Here is a 25,890-nt window from a genome sequence, read left to right on the forward strand (position 1 = left end):
TTCTCGCAATGAGGGAACCGCCAGAAGGCCCTCGGCGCTGGATCTCAGTGTCCGGGCTGAATGATGGGGGTGGAGACGCCCCTTCAGGTATACAGGACCCAGGTCTCCCAGGTCCTAGTTCAACACTCTAACCCATGGGTAGGCAAACTAAGGCTCGGGGGCTGGATCCGGCCCAATCGCCTTCTCAATCCGGCCCATGGATAGTCTGGGAATCAGCGTGTTTTTACACGAGTGGAATGTGTGCTTTTATTTAAAATGAATCTCTGGGTTATTTGTGGGGCAGAGGAATTTTTTCATTACCCCCCCCCCCAAAAAAATATAGTCCAGCCCCTCACAAGGTCTAAGGGACAGTGGACTGGCCCCCTGCTGAAAAATTTGGTGACCCCTGGTCTAACCTCTATTCCATATCAGAGGCATCCATGGGCTGAGATCAGGGTCCTTCTAGGAGCTGCTGCTTTCCCACTGGAAGCCATGTACCCTGTGCCACCATTTCCACAGAAGCAAACAGGGACACTATAACACCTCTCCTCATACCAAGGATCATTACACAAGAGCCAAAATACTGTCTCTGCAATGGGCTCTCCTAGTCTGGCAGCTGAAACTGCGGGAGGGGGTGTTAGGGGGTTGTTATATATGGCCGGTTCCAGAGAATGTTTATTCTCACAATGGATGTTCCGGAGCACTTGTAATTCAGCTTGGCTTGGTTTTATTGTCCTAGCCATTAAGCAGAACAAGCATTTATTACAGGAAAGCCGCAACATCCTGCAACGTTAACCACTCAGAGAAGCGGCTCTGGGGCATGGGCGGAAAAGGATCAAGCGGCACATTTTGTAGCCATGCACGTGCATTTTGACACACATGTGTGCAGGTACCCTCCAACTTCTCCCTGGTAAAGCAGAGGAGACATTGCCTGTGCTTGAGAACCTGCTGAATGGGTGGACTACAGCTCCCATCATCCTTGACTGTTGGCCATACTGGCTCTAGGGCTGATGGGGAGCTGGCATCCAACAAAATTAGGAGAGCCACAGGTCAGTCATACCTGTGGGTACTGAAGTCAGTGAAGCTCTGTGTTTGGAGAGAAGATTCTTAGTCCTGGTTCTCAAACCTGCACGAATATCTACTGAATTCTTTACACTCAATCCCTGCCCACTTTAAAACTGAATGAGTGAACTCTGTCCTCTTGCAAAAATGCGCTGTTCTTATATTTCCCCGACCAGAATTTGTGACCTGGGGAGGAGGTTAACCTTAGAATTAATAGCAAATCTCCCCATCCCTCTTTATCCCATCAAGGCTGGAGAGGAAACACAAGAAGACCTGGGTCTGGAACATCCCACCAGCGTGTCTGGGGAGATATGATCCCAAAGAGAAAGGTAGGCGGAATCTATGGCTAATGTGTCAACATGAGCATGGAAAGGTTATTCTCTGCTTTTTTATTATTTATTAAAGATTTTCTTGATTTACAAAAGTGTTTGCAATGTCTCTCTCTCGTATTCCCCCCCCCCCATGTAACATTTTTACAAATCAGTTTCATGTGTTGACACATTAGGAAGAAAAGGGGGAAAGAGGTGGGTGGGGAAGATGGGTGGGGTGAGATCGGTTGGCGATGTTTCTATTTTACTTACTATATGTAGGGTTTGGTGTCAGCGTTGCTTGTGCAGGTTCTTTGCTGTTCACTTGTGATCCTTTGGTGGTGGGAGAGGTTGGGGTTGACCAAGCGTGTGGGTGTTCATTTGTGGTTGGCTGTGGTGAACTTTGTTTTCAGGTGTGAGTGGGGTGGGTGGATGTTTTTGAATCAGGTTAGCCATATTGATTTGTATGCTGTTGGTGGTAAAGGTAAAGGTAAAGGGACCCCTGACTGTCGTCGCGGATGACTCTGGGGTTGCGGCGCTCATCTCACTTTATTGGCCAAGGGAGCCGGCGTACAGCTTCCGGGTCATGTGGCTAGCATGACTAAGCTGCTTCTGGCGAACCAGAGCAGCGCATGGAAACACCGTTTACCTTCCCACTGGAGTGGTACCTATTTATCTACTTGCACTTTGACGTGCTTTTGAACGGCTAGGTTGGCAGGAGCAGGGACTGAGCAACGGGCGCTCACCCCCTCGCAGGGATTCGAACCACCAACCTTCTGATCGACAAGTCCTAGGCTCTGTGGTTTAACCCACAGCGCCACCCGCGTCCCTTAGCAACACATGCTGTTGGTGGGTTATTCTCTACTTTAAAGCTGTGTGTGGTTAAGGTCCACTCCCAATTACTGATATATTTTAATGTAACACAAGAACAGCCTGTTGGATCAGGCCAATGGTTCATGTAGTCTGGCATCCTGTTCTCAAAGTGGCCAACCTGTGGGAAATAGACAAGCAGGACCAGAGTGCAAGAGCCTTCTCTCATGCTGCGGTTTCCAGCAACTGGTATTCAGAAGCTTTGCTGCCTTTGGCCGACTGTGGAGGCGGAACATAGCCAACCTGGCTAGTAGCCATCAATAGCCCTATCCTCCATTTTCAAACAGATGTTGTAATAAATGGAAATCTGCCCTTATTCCCCTATGGGGTACACAAGAGCCCTTGTAGAGTCCTTTGAAGGTTCTCCATCGATAGGAGAAAATAACAGAGGCCAACCAGAGAATATTGAGAAGCAAAGCAGCTAGTAAGCCTGATCTTTATTGAACTGTTGCAACAGGGTGTCCCCTTCACACGCAGGAGGAGGAGGAGGACCCAGAACCCAGGTGTGTCTGCCCTTATATAGACATTCTAAATTGCCCGCCCTGGAGTTCAAGACCACCACCCAGAAACATCATACGTACATCACAGAAGGGGTGTAGCTCAAGACCACCACCCCAGACAGGTGGTTTATATATTTATGTACGTGTTTGCTTGGTACATTTATGAACATTTATTACATATCTAAGACCTTAAAATTCTTATAACAATGTCAACCACCAATAATGGTTCGAGATCTTAATGAGTGATATCTAAACGCTGCTTCTGAGTTTCCTATCCAGGAGAATGGAAAATTGAGGTCTTGCCCGTCCAAAAAGAAATGAGTTCATGTAGATCAGGGGTGGAGAGCTTTCTTAATTAGACATTTGGCCCCACCAACCCACACTACACCCAATGCCATGTGTGGGGCAAGTGATGGTTGAGCCTGGATGAAGAGAGCTTTGCAGGCACTTCTGAACAGCTGTTGAGAGGGGCCTGCAAAGCCCCTTGCACAGTGACTCCAAAGAAGAAGAAGAGTTTGGATTTGATATCCTGCTTTATCACTACCCGAAGGAGTCTCCAAGCGGCTAACAATCTCCTTTCCCTTCCTCCCCCACAACAAACACTCTGTGAGGTGAGTGGGACTGAGAGACTTCAGAGAAGTGTGACTAGCCCAAGGTCACCCAGCAGCTGCATGTGGAAGAGCAAGGAAGCGAACCCAGTTGACCAGATTACGAGTCTACCGCTCTTAACCACTACACCACACTGGCTCAAAGCGCTGGCTGTCAACTGATTGCTGCCACTGGGGAAGTGTAGCAGACACCTCTTCTGGCCACCCAGTTTGATGGACAAAAGCGGGTCACCTGTCATCACTCTGACATCAGGTGATGCCTCCACCCACCTGCCAGACTTGGTCTGTGGGGTGTGTGGAGATCAGAATCTGGCCTGCCAGGGCCAGATGGCACAGGGGATGCCAGGCCCGTCACTTGATTTCTCATAATGTGCAATGCTGCCCTGCTAAAAATCAAGCCACACGTTGAGTTTAAAGGGGCTTTCCCTCCCCACAAAGTGCTGTTAGGAGCCAAGCAATCATTAATCCTTAGCTCACAGCTGAATGTGTGAATGGGCTTCATTGATGACATTGTGGTTCGAGGTGATAGGAGGTAGTGCCAAAGCTCTGCCTGTGATGGTTCAGTCACACCTGCAAGCCATCAGAAGATGGAGAGGCATGTTGCAAGGTGCCTTTAGACCAGGATCACTCTTGGATGATTCCCCCATGAGATGGCAACATTGATGATCTCCTGCCAGGCATGTCCAAAGTCCGTTTCGGGGGCCTAATCCAGCCCGCTTCTCTGATTAATCCGGCCCTGTGGCAGTTTGTTTCCTGGGGTAAAATCCTAAAAAAAACCTCAACAACTTCAACCCCATAAAAAGCTCAAAAACTTTGGTTGGCCCTTTAGTTGGCCCTCACGGCCCTTCACTTCATCAAAGCTGGCCCTCTTTGAAGAAAGTTTGGACACCACTACCTGATGCTAACATAGGGAGGGGAGCAGGATTTGAAAGGCACTACAGTGGTACCTCGGGTTACAGACGCTTCAGGTTACAGATGCTTCAGGTTACAGACTCCACTAACCCAGAAATAGTGCCTCGGGTTAAGAACTTTGCTTCAGGATAAGAACAGAAATCGCACAGCAGTGGTGTGGCAGCAGCGGGAGGCCCCATTAGCTAAAGTGGTGCTTCAGGTTAAGAACAGTTTCAGGTTAAGAACGGACCTCCAGAACGAATTAAGTTCTTAACCTGAGGTACCACTGTATCAGCAGGAGGGAGTGCTTGGATTCCCCCCCCATTCCCCCCAATTTTCTCAACCACCCCTCCTAGGAATGTCCCCCCCCCCCATTTTGACCCCAGCTGGCTTTAAGTATGGAAATGAGCCCAGGGTTTTTGGGAGGGGGGGGGAGAAGGGGCATGGGGGGTATAGAGGAGAACTCGTAGGTAGAAGGAAGGGTTAATACACAAAGCAAACATTTGTGTGGATTTATTGTATTCTAGATGATACGGAAAAAATCCTAGGGTGCAGGGATTTACTCCCACTGCCCCGCGGGTCTCTCCGGTCAGTCTCCAGCCAAGTTATAGAAGCAAAACAGTGGTCTTTATTTGTTGCAGACACAGAGAGAGTAGGAAAACCCCCGCCCCAGCATGGGGTTGCGTGAACTTTTAAGACCTCTCCCCATTTCCCATACAGTGGACGCTTGGGTTGCGAACGTGATCCAAGCGGGAGGCACTTTCGCAACCCGCAGCACCGCGACTGCACACGTGCTGGTTGTACTTCGGCACTTTGGTGCATGCACAAAGCACGATTTAGTGTTTCTGCGCATGCGCAAGTGCCGAAGCCTGGAAGTAACCCGTTCCAGTACTTCCGGGTTCGGCACGGTGCACAACCCAAAAATGTGCAACCTGAAGCGTCTGTAACCCGAGATATGACTGTACTACATTTTTCAACAGCATCCTCGATACATCACAAATATGTCACAAAGTAGGAACATTTGGCGTAGAACAATAAAAGTATTTACACATCCCCCTAGCTGCAAGCCTTTCCTGCGCTCTTCCTTTGAACATATCGGGATTCAATCCACCATCCCGATGGATTTCTGTCTGGGGCATGTGCTGCCCTTGATTGCCTCTTGCCTCCTGTTGTGAGGCTAAGTTCACGCCTTATTGGAGGGGCAAGGAGTATGTGACCTTATGCTTAAGGGATCATGGAGGCAGAGGGAGCCCTGGACTCCTCTCTTCCAGAGGAGCCATTAGCCCTTGGAGCCAAGGAAATTGGTCAAAACATTGAATTTTGGTGATTATTTGTGAAGCTTCTACAGTTTTCTATACAGTACAGTGGTACCTCGGGTTAAGAACTTAATTCGTTCTGGAGGTCTGTTCTTAACCTGAAACCGTTCTTAACCTGAGGTACCACTTTAGCTAATGGAGCCTCCTGTTGCCGCCACCACGCTATTTCTGTTCTCATCCTGAGGTAAAGTTCTTAACCCGAGGTACTATTTCTGGGTTAGCGGAGTCTGTAACCTGAAGCATCTCTACCTGAAGCGTCTGTAACCCGAGGTACCACTGTATTGGATAGTCAGAGGAAACAGTACGATCCATGGCATCCGCCAACTGCTACACTGCTTTTCTGAGTCTCTTTGCTGTTGTCTATGTATGGTGCTTGTGTAAACGGTCCAGAATTGGCCTCCACAGTCACTTACGGACTCACTGTTAAAACCGTGTTTATGGAAGACAATCTTACTCGGCTACGAGTGATCGCCAAAGAAGATGATTATCCTGGCCTTAGTTTGAGGCTGTGGTGGGGACTTGGGATTTTTGGGGAGTCGTTTAACTGCCCCCCCATTCCTGGTTTTAACACTGTATATTGGAATATTTAATAAACAGTGCTAAAATAAAAAAGAAAGAGTGAAACACCTTCGGACTTTCCCATGCCCCCATATTACTATTAGGCATTCTTAGCAAATACATCTGCCAGAATCACCTGTAGTTCTACTGCAAGTTTTTGGACCTAATCTAACAAGAAAGGGATACTACAAATTCACCATTTTATTTAAAAACTTGATCTTTTTTCTACATAAGAATAGAAAGGAATGGCATTTCTGAGTGACACAAATTGTTCAGGGGGCCTGCTCTGGTATACCAATGAAACTCTTTTAATGACCTTTTCTGTTTCAAAAGGTGTGGGTGTGTGGGTAAAAACAGGAGCACTTCTTCTGTGTGATAGAGGGGAACACGCAAACACCAGAAACTGCCTGATTTTGTGATTTAAAGACTGTCTCTGGAACCCAGATTGCAGAGATATGGCATTTTGCAGACGTTTTCAATCATGTCCGCAACCACAGGGTATAGAAACTTGCTTCTGTGCATCTTAGGTTTCCTGGGAATCTAAATATAATACTTCCTCCCTCCCTTATGTATGCATGTGAGAGTAAGCACACACACAGTAACTATTATTTGCAGAGCAAATAATCTTTAAATTACTTTATTTTATACATTCCACAAAAAACTGTCCATCTCTAACCAAAAAAAATTCCTATACATGCACAAGTACATTACCTCCATCATATTGAGCTAATTCCCACATATTATTATTATTATTATTATCATCATCATCATCATCATCATTATTTCATGAATTGCCTTCTATTTGACACTCAAGGCAATTTACATTATAAACCAAATATATAATTAAAAGCAAAAAAAGCAAAAAAAAGGCAACTCAAGATAGGCTGGAAAACAATACAATGCAGACCGAACACCTGCGGAGGAGACATTTCCTTTTTCAAATTCCCCTTCACTCTTGAAGTCTGGGGAGTCTGAGAGAAGCTTAATTTCGCACCTGCTGCTGGATCACAGGCTGCCACCAATGTATTTTTTTCTCCCACCATTCATATTCCCCTCAAGAAATGCTCCCCTGTGCCAGTAGTTAAGAAGGTCTGATTAGGATCTGAATTCTTCCGGAAGCCAGGCTTCCTTGTTATCTCCCCTCTTTTATTCTCCCCACCTTTTCTTTTTTTGCCAAAGGTCTGGCTCCGAAAGATAAGGAAACACAAGTTCCTGACATTTCACTTTACAAATCGCAGGGAGGCAACGCGCAGCCACAGCAGAGCCCAGAACTCAGGAGCCTCACATCTTTGTGGAAGCAAAGATATAAGAAACCCAGCCGCAGTTTTGCAGCAATTCGAAAGACTTGCTGGACAATCCATTTAGTATCTTCTCTTTTGCTCACTCCCCCTTCGCTTCCTCACACATCCCACACACATTCACACAAGTCACATTCAGTTCCTTCTTATAAATATATAGGCATTGCTCTCATATGGCAGCCACAGTTCACTCTCATACATATACAACATTCGCGCACAGCCCAGTCGGACGATAATTCACTTGTGTCGCAGATGCTGCTCTGCACTAAATCTTTTCTCACTGGCAGCAAACAGCCTCGTTTGGTCCCTGCTGTAGGCCTTATGGGACAGCCGGTTGTTGTTTTCATTGGACAGCAGTTCCTGAACATTCCATTATGTCACAGCAGCGGAACCAATGACTAGGGAGGGCTCATTTCAGATAACGGAAGCCAAGGCTCTTACAACCAACACTTGAGGTTTCAAAGGCAGCAATCTGCATTACATCAGTGCACTCCTCCCATCAATTTTACCCGATTTGGGGGTTAACTGGACAAAAAACCCACATTTTTCTCTGAAAATCTCAGACTAGGGTTGAAAGGAAATGGGAGTCCAACAAATCTGGATGTTAACGGAGAAATCTGAGGGCTCCCTTGGACAAAAAGCAAGGACACCAACCAGGAAAATTGGAGCAAACCAGTAGCCAGTAGGCTTGATCTTTATTGAGACTGTCGCGACAGGACTCCAACTCACTGCAAGACGAAGCAAGATGGAAGCCCCGAACAAAAGAGCCCCCAAACTTTTATTAGCCGCTAATCCCCATGTTACACCCCCCCAAACTACATCACTAATACATCATGGTTACATCATGAAAGGGGAGGTCTGGTGGCAGTAATCTGAGCATCCTGGACCCTGCCCCATGGTTCTCCTTGCCCTCCACCAAACACCCATCAAGTGTAACAAAAGAGATATTTACATTTCCCTGTTTCCCAGCCAAGTTAATCACACCCTTTTGTCTTCATCTGAGTTTGTTATTTCTGTAACGGCTACCTGTCTGGCATTCAGGTATCAGGATGCCAGGAATTATCACTCAGGCAGAGGGGCTGCTGAGTAGCTGAGCTCACATGTCTATATGAATTTCTGAAGTTTTCCCTGTGAGCCAGTTGTTGTTGTTGTTTAGTCGTGTCCGACTCTTCGTGACCCCATGGACCAGAGCACGCCAGGCACTCCTGTCTTCCACTGCCTCCCGCAGTTTGGTCAAACTCATGCTGGTAGCTTCGAGAACACTGTCCAGCCATCTCGTCCTCTGTCGTCCCCTTCTCCTTGTGCCCTCCATCTTTCCCAGCATCAGGGTCTTTTCCAGGGAGTCTTCTTTTCTCATGAGGTGGCCAAAGTACTGGAGTCTCAGCTTCAGGATCTGTCCTTCCAGTGAGCACTCAGGGCTGATTTCCTTCAGAATGGATAGGTTTGATCTTCTTGCAGTCCATGGGACTCTCAAGAGTCTCCTCCAGCACCATAATTCAAAAGCATCAATTCTTCGGCGATCAGCCTTCTTGATGGTGCAGCTCTCACTTCCATACATCACTACTGGGAAAACCATAGCTTTAACTATACGGACCTTTGTTGGCAAGGTGATGTCTCTGCTTTTTAAGATGCTGTCTAGGTTTGTGATTGCTTTTTCCCAAGAAGCAGGCATCTTTTAATTTCGTGGCTGCTGTCACCATCTGCAGTGATCATGGAGCCCAAGAAAGTAAAATCTCTCACTGCCTCCATTTCTTCCCCTTCTATTTGCCAGGAGGTGATGGGACCAGTGGCCATGATCTTCGTTTTTTGATGTTGAGCTTCAAACCATACATAGATACATTTATCATTTGGTATTGTGCAGCAGAGGCCCTTTGAATAGATCATCAAGAAACTGTGATGAAGTGTTTTGTGGGGACAAATCACAAAAGTCAGAAAGGTGATTGTGCTGATTTTGGTAGTGGGCTGCATGTGTGTATCAGCTGGAGGGGCAACCCCTGCCCCCAACCTATACATAAATTCCTGCAGCAGGGAGAACACCACATTGGCTAGGCCTGCCCTGGAGCATTACCCAAGATTTGGGCTGAATTCAGACAGCCTGGTGGGAGGCATCAGGGATGAAGGCCCTGCATCTTATACAATGGCATAGTGGGTCCCCACTGTCTTCAGTCTCCTATGATTGATTCATCTCTGTCTGGTTTTGGGCACCAGATTGTTTGAAACACCCCGGGGCATTTCCAAGACAGACACACAGAAATGTTCCCACAAACAACGGTAACCCCTTTCCTGCCTCCCTTGGCCAAGAGCCAAAGGCTGGCACTGCGGCAGGAATCCTCCTGGAACCATCTGGGAGAGCTCTGGGCCTCTTGTCAAGCCTTGGTGATGCACATTCAAAGTCAGCAGCCTTCCCTGCAACCCCAAGTTAAATGATGGAGACCGTTTTGTGGGCTGCTGACTTTGCATTCTAAAAAGCACCAGCTTAAAACAGTGAGCAGCATTAACCCCCCCCCCCAAAAAAACTGGTATGCTTTCAAACTGCTAGAGCACCATACCCCATAGTCGCCTTTGACTGGACTTAACCGTCCAGGTGTCCTTTAAAGGTAAAGTGTAAAGGGACCCCTGACCATTAGGTCCAGTCGTGGCCGACTCTGGGGTTGCGGCGCTCATCTCGCTTTACTGGCCAAGGGAGCCGGCGTACAGCTTCCGGGTCATGTGGCCAGCATGACTAAGCCGCTTCTGGTGAACCAGAGCAGCGCACGGAAACGCTGTTTACCTTCCTGCCGGAGCGGCACCTATTTATCTACTTGCACTTTGACATGCTTTCGAACTGCTAGGTTGGCAGGAGCTGGGACTGAGCAATGGGAGCTCACCCCGTCGCGAGCATTTGAACCACCGACCTTCTGATTGGCAAGTCCTAGGCTCTGTAGTTTAACCCACAGCACCAGCCACCCGTGTCCCTTCCAGGTGTCCTTTACCTTTGCCTTTTACCATATTTTGAAATCAGCCGGTATTTACCAAGCGGGCAGTCTCTGCTTCAAAATCTAATCGGTGTCATGAACTCATTCAGGTGACTTTGGGTGAGCCGCTATTCTCTCAGCCTCAGTTTTCCCATCTGCAATATGAGGAGAATAACAATGGCTTGCCTGACCTGTTTTTTTGTTAGGATGACAGGCCAGTGAAGATTCTGAAGTACACACGCACACACGCACACACACACACAGCAAATGTGGATGACTCCGCTGGCAATTTGATTGCTCAAAGCCTCTTAAGTATTTGTGTTTAAGGCATTGTAGCCCCCCCTCCCAAGCAGCCCCCCCTCTCCCAAGTTAATGGCCCACCGGATAACTTTTCCTAGTCATGTTTGTGACCTTTCTTTAAATAGAAGCCGTGCTGTCAAGTTGTCAGCAACAGAGATGGCTAAAGCGAAATTACTAAGGGAGAGTAAAATTGACAAAGCGTGAAACGAAATTAACATGCTGTCTGACAAGGTGGCAACCTAAAAAATCTGATTACTGTATTCTAAAAGATGGCTCCTGGCTTTTAAAGGACAACAGCCATCAGGTAAAGCCATTAAATGCATGATCTTTGAGAAGGATGGAGCAGGGTGTGATTACAGCCTCTTCCATAGCTGGGAGCCCACAAACACAATCAATCAAAGTTTCCGTCTTTCATTTCTCATATTTGCACTCCATCTGTCTACCAACGAGCTCGGGGCAGCACATGCTGTATATTCCTGTCTTATTCCCAACTGGAGTACAGTACCCAGTTCTGGGCACCATATTTTAAGATGGAGGTTGACACACTGGACTGTTTCCAAAGGTGAGTGACCAGGATGGCGCTGGGGTCTGGAAAGTGGTAACCAAGACTGTGCACACACTCATAAGAACATAAGAAGAGCTCTCCTAGGTTAGGCCCCGGGCCCATCTGTTCTCAAAATAGCCAATCAGATGCTGGTGGGAAGCTCATAAGCCTCACAAGACCCTCTCCCCTCCTGCAGTTTCCAGCAACTGATATTCGGAAGGATCCTGCCTAGTTGTGTCTTGCCATCATAGCTAGTAGTAGCCATTGATAACCTTGCCCTCTGTTAATTCATCCGGCCCTCTTTTAAAGGCATCCCAGTTGATGGTCATGGCTGTCTCCTGTGGCAGTGAGTTCCATAGTTTAACAATGCGCTCTATGAAGAAGCACTTTCTTTCCTGTGGCTTTCCAAAGGCATCCGGTTGGCAATGGAGAGAAAGAGAAGAAGAAGAAAAGTTTGGATTTGATATCCCACCTTATCACTACCCTAAGGAGTCTCAAAATGGCTAACAATCTCCTTTGCCTTCCTCCCCCACAACAAACACTCTGTGAGGTGAGTGGGGCTGAGAGACTTCACAGAAGTGTGACTGGCCCAAGGTCACCCAGCAGCTGCATGTGGAGGAGCGGGGAGGCGAACCTGGTTCACCAGATTACGAGACTACCGCTCTTAACCACTACACCACACTGGCTCTCAAGAGGAGGCAGGACTAGACGGGCCACTTCCCTTGTCCAACAGGGCTATTCTTATGCTTAGTGATGTCATGCAGAAGAGGGGGCAGGACTGGAGCCAATGGGTGCGCGGATTTTGGCTCAGCGTTAAACTTCCTAATGATACAAGCTTTTTGGCAGCAGAACAGATTGGCTTGGGAGGCAGTGGGCTCTCCTTCGCTGGAGGCATTCAAGCAGAGGAGTTGATGGTCCTCTGTCAGGAGATCAGCCTTTTGTCTCCTGCAGCAAACAGGCTGGGTTGGAGCAGATGACCGCCGTGGTCCTTTCAAGCAGTACGACGCTGCATGATAATTTTGCGCTTGTCGTTTTGAGAGGCATGAGTCACCTTCTCTTGACACGTCTCCGAAGTAACCTACTATAAGAATGTTTTAAAACACGGCAAGCTCTCGCGCGTGCAATCAACTAGCAAGCCGTAGGGAGAGGCAGTCCATCTGTCTACCATCTATTTGATGGGAATGCAGTGTGACGGGTTCCTTTTGGACCAAGGTCTTCTCCACAGTATCTGAGAATTACTGGTCAGAGGTGATTCCCAGACCCTGCTTTAGTTGTTGCTACCCTTGGAATCTGATGCAAATCCACCTGCCTCTCAAGACATGGGCCTTTCCACTTTTGGTGGCAGTCAGGATTATGGTGGTGGGACCCTGGAAGTCCTTTGCTTCTCTTTTCCAATATTCCTGGTTTTCCAAAGCAGGGAATACTGGCTCTTGCAGAATGATTTGCTCCTCATTGCTAGGTGATTAGTGGGTCTTCTAAAATAGACCACTTTGATAAGGTCGGGTTTCAATTTATTCCTTTTTTTTTTTTTTACAAAACTTAAATTTTATTGGACGTGAAACGGCCTACAGAGGTATAATCCCGAACCACAAAGCCTCAACCCACCAGCGTGTACATTTACGAACTCAAAGCTTCATTGTAAATCATTGTCATGGCACCTAGGAAAGTGACGTATTCCTGGAAGTTCACCGCTTGGTCCCCATTGCGGTCCAGATCTTTCATTAATGCCTGTATCTCTGCATCTTGCAGTTTCGGTCCAATGGTGAGCTCCTTCTGGATCAGCTCCTTCAATTCCTTCTTGCTTAGGGTGTTCTTATCACCATCCTTGCCAGCGTACTTGTGGAAGGTGACAACCAGCAGGCCGATAGCTTGGTCAAGAGGTGCTGCCATGGCGAGAGATCAGAAGCGAGATGGTCCAGTACTGAGTGGCAGGAAGCGACGGGGAAAGTGGCTCAATTTATTCCTTATGTTAGGAATAATATAGAGGCGTCTTGTCCCAGACCAGCTCATTTGTCCTGGAAGGAAGAAAACCAAAAGAGGCTTGGACAAGGGGGTCAGCCTCTTTTCTTTGGCCTTAGCCCCACCCCCGGGGGGCCCTCTATTGTCCTCCCTGGCTGAGGGTGGGTGAAAGGCCAGCCCAAAAAGGTGGGAGTCACCCCCCAGGTGAGCCCCACTCGGTGCCGCAAACCCCACCCACCAGTGGGGAAGGGAGGGAGGAAATTGTCATTGCGGAGATGTTATACCAGATCTGACAGATGTTCTGTGGAATTTTTCTTTTCTTCCCCTCCTCCACGTCTGATTGAGTCCTGCTGTTAATAATAATAATAATAATAATAATAATAATAATAATAATTTATTTATTTATACCCCGCCCATCTGGATGGGTTACCCCAGCCACTCTGGGCGGCTTCCAACAAAACACTAAAATACAATAACCTATTAAACATTAAAAGCTTCCCTAAACAGGGCTGCCTTCAGATGTCTTCTAAAAGTCTGGTAGTTGTTTTTCTCTTTGACATCTGGTGGGAGGGCGTTCCACAGGGCGGGTGCCACTACCGAGAAGGCCCTCTGCCTGGTTCCCTGTAACTTGTCTCATGTATAGAGTCAGGGTGGTGCAGTGGTTAGTTAGATAGCCGGACTGGGACCTGGGAGACGAGGGTTCAAATTCCCCACTCGACCATGAAGCTCACTTGGTAACCTTTGGCCAGTCACTGCCTCTCAGCCTAATCTACCTTGCAGGGTTGTTGCTGGGGATAAATTGAGGAGGAGGGGGACCATGTATACCACCTTGATCTTCTTGGTGGGATATAAATGCAATCAACAAATAAAATGACTAAAATGTATTATGTGTTTGCAGGCTGCACAGATGTTGTGAACCGTTGTGTGTTGTTCTTTCTTTCTGCGAACTTTTAAAAAAATATATAGAACTGGAAGGAACCCTAAGGGTCATCTTGTCCAACCCCCTGCAATGCAGGAATCTCAACAAAAGCATCCATGTCAGCTGGACTTCCGAGGTTCTTTCCTTGCAGCTGACCTCTTTGCTCAGGGGTCAGCACCTTTTCTTTTCTTTTTTCTTTCTTTTTCAATAGCTCTGTTCCTGTGCCATCAACAGCAGCTTGATGCACAATAATTAGTTTCACAAAGAAACTAATTGCTTTCGCTCCCTCCTTTGAAAAATCTTAAGTCTGTTTAGGGAGCGGGTGGCGGAGGTCGGCGGTTCAAATCCCCGTGACAGGGTGAGCTCCCGTTGCTCGGTCCCTGCTCCTGCCAACCTAGCAGTTCGAAAGCACGTCAAAGTGCGAGTAGATAAATAGGTACCACTCCGGTGGGAAGGTAAACGGCATTTCCGTTCGCTGTGGCTTAGTCATGCTGGCCACATGACCTGGAAAAACTGTCTGCGGACAAACGTCGGCTCCCTCGGCCAGTACAGTGAAATGACTGCCGCAACCCCAGAGTTGTTTGCGACTGGACTTAACTGTCAGGGGTCCTTTACCTTTACCTTTTAAGTCTGTTTAAGGTCTCTAGGTCAGGCTGCGGTTAAATATGCAGGAGTAGGGCAAATGGGAAAGGTGGCAACTCTGCAACCATGACTCCTGCTGCTGCTGCTGTGTGTGTGTGTGCGCACGTGCTTAGTGATCCTGCTGCCAGGGACATACAGTGGTACCTCGGGTTAAGAACTTAATTCGTTCCGGAGGTCCGTTCTTAACCTGAAACTGTTCTTAACCTGAGGTACCACTTTAGCTAATGGGGCGTCCCACTGCCGCCGCACGATTTCTGTTCTCATCCTGAGGTAAAGTTCTTAACCCAAGGTACTATTTCTGGGTTAGCGGAGTCTGTAACCTGAAGCGTCTGTAACCCGAGGTACCACTGTAGGAATTGTTGCCTGGGCTTACGGATCTCTTGACACTTACAGGTACTCAAGATAAACATGCAAGTGCTCATTCCCCAAAGCCTGAGGAGGCAGACAGAGTAGCATCTCCCCTTCACACTCTTCATGTTTACTGTGGCAAGCAGGAGGGAAGCATCAGAGTTTATCCAAGTATAAACCTGCTCCTTAAATCTATTTCTGGCTGCTGTGTAGCAGTTGTGCCCATGCTACTGACGCTACTGCACTCTAGTGGCTAGATGGCAAAATGCATGCGCAGGTTTCCGAGGACGGCATAAGGAGGATTATGCACAGCTGTGAGGGTGTTTCTTCTTGCTTAAGGACACATGGATGATTCAAGCCCACAGCATGATGCTATGAGTGCGCTCCTATTGGTATGTGGATTGAAGCCTCCTCTTGGCCGCTAACCTGGCAAAACCCTCCCCCTGCTATCATGACACCCTTTGCATCATTTCATGTTTCTTTCTTTTTTTTAAATGATATTTATTAAGATTTCAATAAAAGATTAAACAAAAAAACATAAACGAAAAATACACAATTCAAAAAAGCACAATACATAGTCCAAAAAAGAAAAAGAAGAAAAAAGAACAAAGAAAAAACAAAATACAAGACAAAAAGAACAATTAAAAACAATATCACCTTTTCGTTTCCATCTTTAAATTTACTTGTTTTCTGGACCTCCTCATACCTCCCTCTTTTGTATTCCAGTTCAAATTGTTTGTCCAGCAATTTCTTTCCCTCTTTTTTAATCCCAATCTTTAATCTTAATATAATATAACATTAAAATTTTACCTCTTAAAAGCCAAATTTCCATTTCCTTAAACTTCTTTAATCCTAATCCTTAATCTTAGTTTATCTATAACTTTAAATCCTGTACAGCTGGAAACCACTCATTTTCAATCCAACATCACTCTAACATTCTTTAATTTTACAGTGTTTCTGTAGATAATCTTTAAATTTCTTCCAATCTTCCTCCACCGACTCTTCTCCCTGGTCACGGATTCTACCAGTCATTTCCGCCAGTTCCATATAGTCCATTAGTTTCATCTGCCATTCCTCCAGTGTGGGAAGTTCTTGTGTCTTCCAATACTTTGCAATGAGTATTCTTGCTGCTGTTGTTGCATACATAAAGAAAGTTCTATCCTTTTTTATCACCATTTGGCCGACCATGCCCAGGAGAAAGGCATCATTTCATGTTTCCAGGGAGGTAAGAGGCACTCCTGTCTTCCACTGCCTCCCGCAGTTTGGTCAAACTCATCTGGCTGGGTTTCCCCAGCCACTCTGGGCAGCTCCCAACAAAGATTTAAAATATATTAAAATGTCATACATTAAAAACTTCCCTGAACAGCCTTCAGATGTTTTCTAAATGTCAGGTAGTTGTTTATCTCTTTGACATCTGCTGGGAGGGCGTTCCACAGGGCGGGTGCCACTACCGAGAAGGCCCTCTGCCTGGTTGTCTGTAGCTTTGCTTCTCGCAGTGAGGGAACTGCCGGAAGGCCCTCGGCGCTGGACCTCAGCGTCCAGGCAGAACAATGGGGGTGGAGCTGCTCCTTCAGGTATACTGGGCCGAGGCCGTAGCTTCGAGAACACTGTCCAACCATCTCGTCTTCTGCCGTCCCCTTCTCCTTGTGCCCTCCATCTTCACCAACATCAGGGTCTTTTCCAGGGAGTCTTCTCTTCTCATGAGGTGGCCAAAGTATTGGAGCCTCAGCTTCACGATCTGTCCTTCCAGTGAGCACTCAGGGCTGATTTCCTTCAGAATGGATAGGTTTGATCTTCTTGCAGTCCATGGGACTCTCAAGAGTCTCCTCCAGCACCATAATTCAAAAGCATCAATTCTTCTGTGATCAGCCTTCTTTATGGTCCAGCTCTCACTTCCATACATCACTACTGGGAAAACCATGGCTTTAACTATACGGACCTTTGTTGGCAAGGTGATGTCTCTGCTTTTTAAGATGCTGTCTAGGTTTGTCATCGCTTTTCTCCAAAGAAGCAGGCGTCTTTTAATGGGGTCACGAAGAGTCGGACACGACTAAACAACAAAGGAGACTGATAGCAAAGAGAACAGAGAGTCTTGGGGGACCTTAAACACTAACAAATAAATTATGGCATCAGCTCCTCTGGACGAAAGCCCACCTTGCCTGATGGTCATGTACTCACTGGGCCAGAGCGGGCCAAAATAAGTTTGCTATGACGGCAAAATTGAACTTCCATGTTTAGAGGAAGTTAGGGCTCCCATATGTCTGGATTTTCCTGGACAGTACCAGGATTTCAAAGGCTGAATTGATGTCCGGGGGGAATTTCCAAAAGATGGTGCTTTGTCCTGGATCTTAGGCAAGTCAGTCCAAAAATTGTGAGGTGGGTGTTTTTGTAAAATAAACTCAACAACTTTCGGGGGTGTCCCGATTTTTTTACTTGCTTTTAACTTTTTGAAATATGGCAACCCTAGAGGAATTCTAAAATGAATTGCTTTTAGAATGTTGTGTTACTTTTATTGATTTTAGAATGCTGTGTTACTTTTATTGTTGTTAGCTGCTCTGAGCCCGGCTTCGGCTGGGGAGGGTGGGATATAAAGAAAATTATATTATTATTATTATTATTATTATTATTATTATTATTATTATACCACCAAACACCAATTGCTGAGGAGCAACATCAGATTCTTCTTCTCATATTTGCATAATGTGGGTTAGATGTGCAGCCCTGACCCACATTCGAATGCCCGCCCAATTGACGGCTTGTGGTCCAGCAGAGAAGTCTGCACTGTGCATTCAAATCTTCTCCGCTGGGTTTAAGGAGGAGCATCTTAACCAAGTTTAGACCAATGGCCAAAATGGAACTTTAGGAGGGCTTTTGTATTACTCCAGCAATGGCTCATTAGTATGGTGGCAAAATTTCCATGTTTAGAGGCAGTATATCGCCAAGTGCCAAGTGCTGGGAAGCCACAATGCAAGAGAGCCACTGCTTTCACGCCAAGTTCACGGGCTTCCTAGAGGCCCCTGGCTGGCCACTGTGGGAAGCAGGATGTTGGGACATGTTAAGACTTTGGACTGATCCACCAGGGCTCTTCTTACACCCGAATGGCTCTCTCGCACCATCTCCAACGCTCTTAAAAAGTATTGGCTGCTTCCAGCCTGGCTCTCATGTTCTTAGCCAATATTCAAGAGGAATTTTGGATGCATGTATGTGTGTTGTAGCCACACCAACGCCCTTGGTCCCGTGGGCATGGATGTAACTGCTCATAGTGTTGCTACACTTCCATCAGGTTTTCGTTTCCCTTTATTATTATTTCATTTTTATTTCATTTTAAGTTTTTATTTATGCTTTTCAGGTTTATACATTTCACTAGTTTTACAATCATTTTGACATTTCAAAACTTGACTTCCATCCCCCTCTTTCTGCCGTTCCTTAAATTTGTTTTTTAATATCTTATGCATATCCAAATTCATTTAATTTGCCCCTTTATTCATCTACTTTAGATATATACTCTTACGAAACTGCAGGTTATTACAATAATCCTGCCAATGTTCTTTTCTGTTTGCAATTTATCTGCAAATATTCAATAAACCATGTCCATTCTTTTATAAAAAGGTTTGTTATCTTGTTTTCTTATTCTTGTGGTAAGCTTCTCCATTTTTGCTTATTCCATAAGTTATTGTATCCATTCTTCCTTTTGCTGGGACTTCTGCCTCTTTCCACTTTTGGGCGAGTAGCATTCTTGCTGCTGTAGTAGCATACATAAATAAATTTCTATTCTTTATTCTTATTTCAAGGGTGTCCATTCCACTTCCCACCCCCCCACCCGCAAAAAAGTCCAAAGCAGCTCATAAAATAAGAAATCCTATAAAATTATTTCAAGCCAACAACCAGGTCTTAAGAGTGTGGCGTGGTGATTATAGAGTGCCATGCTAGGACTGGGGTGGCTCCAAGTTGAAATCCCCAGTCAGCTATGAAGTTTGCTGGGTGACTTTGGATCAGTCGTCCTCTCTTAGGCTAGGCTACCTTGCAGGGTTGTTGCGAGGATCCAACGAGGGAGGAGGAGGAGATCTTCCCCAGCGGCGTAGCATGGGTTGTTAGCACCCGGGGCAAGGCAAGTAATTTGCGCCCCCTAACCCCTAACCTGCCGCCGCTGCCAGCTTCTTCTTGCTGCTGCCTGGGCTGGTCTGGTGTGGTTCTCTCCCGCGCTCAGCGCTGCGCTGGGCGGCCGCTGCACTGTCCCTCCCCCAGATAGTCCCTCGCTCTCTCTCCGCACCGCACGCCTGGCACCCACCCCCTCCACAGTGGGCGGCGACCCAGCGGCTCGGATCGGATTCGCACAGCCAGCACTGCAGTGAGAGAGAGTGAGTGAGCCAGGTAGGAGCAGAGAGCTGCGAGTGCGAGCGCGCCCCCCCAGATGTTGCGCCCGGTGCGACCGGCCCCCCCGCACCCCCCACGCTACGCCACTGATCTTCCCACTTCCCTGAGGCATCTTGTTTTGTCCACTGTGAGAACAGGATGCTAGACTGATGGGCCTAACCCAGCAGACCTATTCTTACGTTATGCTGCTGTTGTAAACAAAATTTGCCCTTCTTCCCTTATGGGATATCCAAGAGCCTGAATAGAGTCCTTAAGTGGGTTCCTTATTGGTAGGAGAAAATAACAGAGGCCAACCAGAGAATATTGAGAAGCAAAGCAGCTAGTAAGCTTGATCTTTATTGAACTGTTGCAACAGGGTGCTCCCCTCACACGCAGGAGGATGGAGGAGGACCCAGAACAAAGGTGTGCCTGCCCTTATACAGTGGTACCTCGGGTTACATATGCTTCAGGTTACATACGCTTCAGGTTACAGACTCCGCTACCCCAGAAATAGTACCTCGGGTTAAGAACTTTGCTTCAGGATGAGAACAAAAATCATGCTCTGGTGGCGCAGCAGCAGCAGGAGGCCCCATTAGCTAAAGTGGTACCTCAAGTTAAGAACAGTTTCAGGTTAAGAACAGAATTAAGTACGTAGCCAGAGGTACCACTGTATTTTATTTTTGAGGGCATCTTGCCTGCTTTTGTTTGCTGCCATTGACTGCCATTATAGTCATTTCTACTATTAGTTTGCCTGAATTATTTTATTTCTTTATTGTTTGGGTAGGGTTGTTCTGCCTCCATTATTTCTTCTTGTTGCTGTTTGGGAGTGTTATGCATACATCTGGAGTTTTTTTTGGATGAGGGGTTCCACCCTATGGAACGCCCTCCCATCAGATGTCAAGGAAATAAAACAACTATCTGACTTTTAGGTGACATCTGAAGACAGCCCTATTTAGGGAAGTTTTTAATGTTTGATGTTTTATCGTGTTTTTAATATTCTGTTGGGAGCTGCCCAGAGTGGCTGGGGAAACCCAGCCAGATGGGCAGGGTATTAATAATAATAATAATAATAATAATAATAATAATAATAATGTTGTCTGCCTTGTTGGGGGTATTTGTGTGTGAGGGTATTTGACCTGCTTTTCATTTTATTGGATGGGGGGGGGGGCTGCATTTTTAGGGGCTATTTTGTCTGCTTCCTTTCTGTTTGGTTGTGTGCATTCTGGATATTGCCTGCTTTTGGTTCGCTTGTGTTTCTTTCTTTGGCAGTGGGGGCTGTATTTGTATTACCTAACAATTTTTATTGTTAGTTTGGGGTGGTTTCCTCCTGTTTGGGGGGGGCTGTTTGTTTTGTCTGTGTTTTTTGGGGGGGTTGTTTGGTGTTTTTTCTGTTTCAGGCTCAACTGTTTTTCTTCTATCAGATTGTCATTATGTGATGTTTCTTAGGTTTCCGAAGGTGGCCCCAGGTTCAGAAAAGCTTGTTGATGATTGGTAAAACCACTTCATTTTGGGCCAGTATGCCTCTGCTTCTGACTTTCAGATACAGTGGTACCTCGGGTTACATGTGCTTCAGGTTACAGACTCCACTAACCCAGAAATAGTACCTTGGGTTAAGAACTTTGCTTCAGGATGAGAACAGAAATCGCATGGCGGCAGCGCAGTGGCAGCGGGAGGCCCCATTTGCTAAAGTGGTACCTCAGGTTAAGAACAGTTTCAGGTTAAGAACGGACCTCCGGAACGAATTAAGTTCTTAACCCGAGGTACCACTGTATAGCACACAAACAGAGAGAGAATGTGTGCATTTGCTGCCCTCTGCTGTTATTGTAGCATACAAGTTAAAGGTCCAAGAAATTACCGCATTTTTCGCACCATTGGACGCACCGGACCATAGGACGCACCGGATCATAGGAGGGGGAGAACAGGGAAAAAATTTTTTTTCTTGTTCTCTCCCTCTAAAACAAGGTGCGTTCAAGGTACCTATTTTTTTTGGGGGGGGGGGGGAATAAAGAAAAAAAATTCCCTCCCCAGGCACGGGGCAGGCGCGGGGGAAGCCCGAGCTTCCCCCGACCCCAGCCCCCAGAACAGCCTGCTATCCGCAAGCCTAGGGAACCGAGCCGGTCTCCCCAGGCTTGTGGAGAGGTGCGCGAAGCCCGGGCGCGCTCTTCAGTGCGCACCAGGCTTCGGAATGCAGGCAGCTCCGCGCCACCCTCCCGAGCCCCGCGCGGCTTCACGCCGGGATCGGGAGGGTGGCGCGGAGCTGCAGGAAGCCCTGGGGCGCAGGCAGCTCCGCGCCACCCTCCGGAGCCCCACGCGGCTTCGCGCGGGGGTCTGGAGGGTGGCGAGGAGCTGCAAAAAGCCCTGGAGCGCAGGCAGCTCCGCGCCACCCTCCGGAGCCCCGCGCGGCTTCGCGCCGGGATCGGGAGGGTGGCGCGGAGCTGCAGGAAGCCCTGGGGCGCAGGCAGCTCCGCGCCACCCTCCGGAGCCCCGCGCGGCTTCGCGCCGGGATCGGGAGGGTGGCGCGGAGCTGCAGGAAGCCCTGGGGCGCAGGCAGCTCCGCGCCACCCTCCGGAGCCCCGCGCGGCTTCGCGCGGGGGTCTGGAGGGTGGCGCGGAGCTGCAAAAAGCCCGGGAAAGCCTGCATTCGCTCCATAGGACGCACACACATTTCCCCTTCATTTTTGGAGGGGAAAAAGTGCGTCATATAGAGCGAAAAATACGGTACTCTGGATGAAAGGCAGGTGGCAGAAGACTTTGGCTCGCCAAATGTTGTGGGACTCTAACTCCCATCAGCACTAGCAAGCATAGCCAACGACCAGAGTTTATGGGAATTGTAGTTCCCCAAACACAGAGAGCCACAGATTCCCCACAACTGAGAAAAGGGCTGTGATGGCTCTTGCTCTTTCCCCAGGAATGATGTATAGCTCAGTTAGTTAGAGCAGCTCTACATAGCTCCATATTGGAGTCCAATAACATTTGGAGGGACGTTGGTGTCATTATTCCAGTCTGCTAGGTGGTAAGAGATGAGAAACCAGGCTGCAGGGCCTCTCCTCTTCCTTGTGACATGGCAGAAAATTATTTTCTGCCTGCTGTATTCTACTTTTTATTATGCATTCATTATGTAATTTCATCACACACATTTGTTTTCGAACTCCGTTGATTTATCTGTATTTTGATGATTTTATTGTACTTTTGTTTTTCAGAGTCTGCTTTTTATTGCTAGTTTGAATGAATATTTTATACTGTTTAATGGGAAAGCCCTTAGATATATTTGAATCTTGCTAAATGAATAAACAAACCCACGTGCTCTGTAGTAACCTGAATTCCCAGGCAGGATGTGTTAGTAAACTGACCATAACCCTTGGGAGTTATTGTTGTTGTTGTTAATTGGATTTATATACCGGTTTGCAGGTCTCAGGGCGATTTACATTTAATATGCTTACATTTTAGAAGAGTGCATGAACAGCCCATTGAAATTCTCAGCCCCGTTTGTGAGCCGAGAGATTGGGGGGATTCATAGGTTCAGAGAATTGCAGAGTGGGAAGGGATCAAAAGGGTCATCTAGTCCAACCCCCAACGTGCGGCTTGCACCCACCACCGGAAATTAAGATCCTCATGCTCTACTGACTGAGCTATTGTGGCTGATCAGTGAATTTTCCCAGCAGGCATAGAAATTAGGCAATATTGTGTTGGCAGTGGGGGGTCACCACAAGCAGCGGAAGTAGCACAGGTTATTTCTCTCCCCACTTAAGCTTATGGTTTGGTTTTGGGTTTGGTTTTGCAGCAGCAGCAGTATCTAAGTGGGCAGCCTGGGCACCATTTACCATCCTCCTCAATACCTTGGACCTGGCAGTGTTTCAGGGCGTGCAGAGTGGGGAATGGCATCTACCTACCAAAAAACAGGACACGGGTGGTGCTGTGGGTTAAACCACAGAGCCTAGGACTTGCCAATCAGAAGGTCGGCGGTTCGAATCCCCAGAATGGAGTGAGCTCCCGTTGCTCGGTCCCTGCTCCTGCCAACCTAGCAGTTCAAAAGCACGTCAACGTGCAAGTAGATAAATAGGTACCACTCCAGCGGGAAGGTAAACGGCGTTTCCGTGCGCTGCTCTGGTTCGCCAGAAGCGGCTTAGTCATGCTGGGCACATGACCCGGAAGCTGTACGCTGGCTCCCTCGGCCAATAAAACGAGATGAGCGCCGCAACCCCAGAGTCGGCCATGACTGGACCTAATGGTCAGGGGTCCCTTTATTTTTACCTTTACCAAAAACCAGAGAGGAATATTCAGAGAAAATTCTGCCAAGCTGCCTTCTTTTTCCTGTGTGTGTGTGTGCATGTGAGAGAGAGGACCAAACACCTCAGAAATTGTATCCTGAAAACAGGGCCTGCCTAGAAACAAAAATGTTTTTAGCAAGTGCATAAAAGAGTACAGCGAAGGTGCCTCCTGATGTCAAGAGGCAGGGAGTTCCAAAGTGTAGGTGCTGCCACACAAACAAGCCTAACAAGTCAAATGTCCTGCTCCCCACCATGGCCAGCCAGATGCCTCTAGGAAGCCCCTGTCACGGTCTGGTCTATGGGCGATCGAAGTCCCGGCTGAGGACGTTGGGACCGGGGGCAAGATGGCGGGGAGGGAGCAGGAACGAGAGTCCAGAAGCCAGGGGTCCGAGGGTCAGGAAGCAGGGGGTCATGACGTCAAGGGTCTGAGGGTCGAGAAGCTCAAAGCCAAACGCAGCAAGGCAGGAAACGTGTTGCTGTGGCAAAGAGCCGAAGGGAAATGCTGACCTTATATCCCTTCCTGGCTCTTGCCACCAGGTGCAGTGAGTTACCAAGAGGCCTCACCTGTGCGGCTGCCTTGCCTCTCCGGAACAAACTTAGGAAGGCCCCAGTCCTGTGAAGCACCACTGGTCACAGGGCCTGGCTCCTGCATGCACTCCTGACAGCCCCCAAGCTGGGGGGTCAAAGCTGCAGCCCTCTACCACTGTTCTTCCCGTGCAACTGGTAGTCAGTGGCATCAGTGGTATAGTACCTCTGAACATGGAAGTTCCATTTTCGCATCATCGCAAAACAGCCATTGATAAGAGTGGTTCCATCCAAAGCTCCATTGCTGCCATTGCTCCAGATAAGAGGATGCTCCCTCTTGAACGTGCACGATGCAGGTCACCTGCTGGGCCACAAGTCATGAACTGTCAACCTGTCAATGGGCATTCAAATGTGGGTCAGAATTGAACATCTGATCTGGGTGCAAATACGGTCTCCTTTCATGCGGTCTTACTTTCGTGAGAGCAAAAGTGGAGTCTACTGGATCAGGCCAGCAACCCATCTAGTCCAGCATCCTGCTCTCACTGTGGTTTACCTGTGGGTTACCAGCATTCAGGATTCGAACACAGGAGCCGCACTACACCCTCCTGCGCTTTCCAGAAACTGATATTCAGACGCATTCCTGTCTCTGATTGTGGAGGCAGAGCATAGCCATCACGGCTGGTAGCCGTTGATGAGCCTGTCCTTTATGAATTGGTCCAACCCTGTTTTAAATAGGTGGCTGTTATGTACTAACTTGGGACGCGGGTGGCGCTGTGGGTTAAACCACAGAGCCTAGGACCTGACGATCAGAAGGTCGGCGATTCGAATCCCCGCGATGGGGTGAGCTCCCGTAGCTCGGTCCCAGCTCCTGCCAACCTAGTAGTTCGAAAGCACGTCAAAGTGCAAGTAGATAAATAGGTACCGCTCCGGCGGGAAGGTAAATGGTGTTTCCGTGCGCTGCTCTGGTTCGCTGGAAGCAGCTTAGTCATGCTGGCCGCATGACCCGGAAGCTGTACGCCAGCTCCCTCGGCCAATAAAGCGAGATGAGCGCTGCAACCCCAGAGTCGGCCACGACTGGACCTAATGGTCAGGGGTCCCTTTACCTTTATGTACTAACCTTGGATCCTAGAGCAATAGGCAAGTAGGATCCTAGAATGCAACAACTGATTGGCTTGCAGGAGAAGACCAATCAGATTCCAGGAAGAAGTTAATCAGCCTCTTAGGCTGGTAGGATCGTAGAATGCAACAAGTGATTGGCCGGCAGTAAAAGACCACTCAGGCTCCAGGAGGGAAGCAGAATCAGCCAGTCAGACGGGACTCATTGTGTAAATAATGTATATAAAGGCCTGAGGTTTGGAGGCCAATTCAATCACTGTTTTACAAACTGCAATAAAGAGCATGAAATCACGACAGGACTCCGAGTATATTTCAGTGGCCATCCAGTGGGAGTGAGTTCCATGGTTTAATCATGCGCTGCTCTCTCTCTCGAGTGTGCCAATAAGATCTGCATTCCCATGTGCCCCCTGGCATGGACCAATTCTAGAGGCAGAGTTAGACTGGGTTGACGACCTCTTCTTTGTTCTTCGTCTAAAAGTTTCTGAAAGCATGCACTGCCTATCAGATGATGGGTACTGTGATAATATTGCCCCCCTGCTAAACTACACAAGCCTGGTGGGTAGGAGGTGCAAT

The 25,890-nt window shown here is 47.8% G+C and overlaps 1 protein-coding gene and 1 pseudogene across 2 annotated transcripts in view; one reads left to right on the forward strand and one right to left on the reverse strand.

Moving 5' to 3' along the window:
- Nucleotides 1–25,890, forward strand: part of GABBR1 (gamma-aminobutyric acid type B receptor subunit 1) — a 186,518-nt gene that overhangs the window by 54,427 nt on the left and 106,201 nt on the right. Inside the window, exon 2 of the mRNA XM_080991621.1 lies at nt 1,291–1,370. Within this exon, the coding sequence (XP_080847747.1) occupies nt 1,353–1,370 (18 nt within the window). The 5' untranslated portion in view covers nt 1,291–1,352. The remainder of the gene's footprint in view (nt 1–1,290; nt 1,371–25,890) is intronic.
- LOC308470140 (protein S100-A6 pseudogene) lies at nt 12,699–13,135 on the reverse strand (annotated as a pseudogene). Its single transcript has one exon. The product of its transcript is annotated as a protein S100-A6 pseudogene (transcript).

This window comes from Podarcis pityusensis (genome assembly GCF_964106645.2).
Source record: "Podarcis pityusensis genome assembly, chromosome: 2".
Classification (NCBI taxonomy): Eukaryota; Metazoa; Chordata; class Lepidosauria; order Squamata; family Lacertidae; genus Podarcis; species Podarcis pityusensis.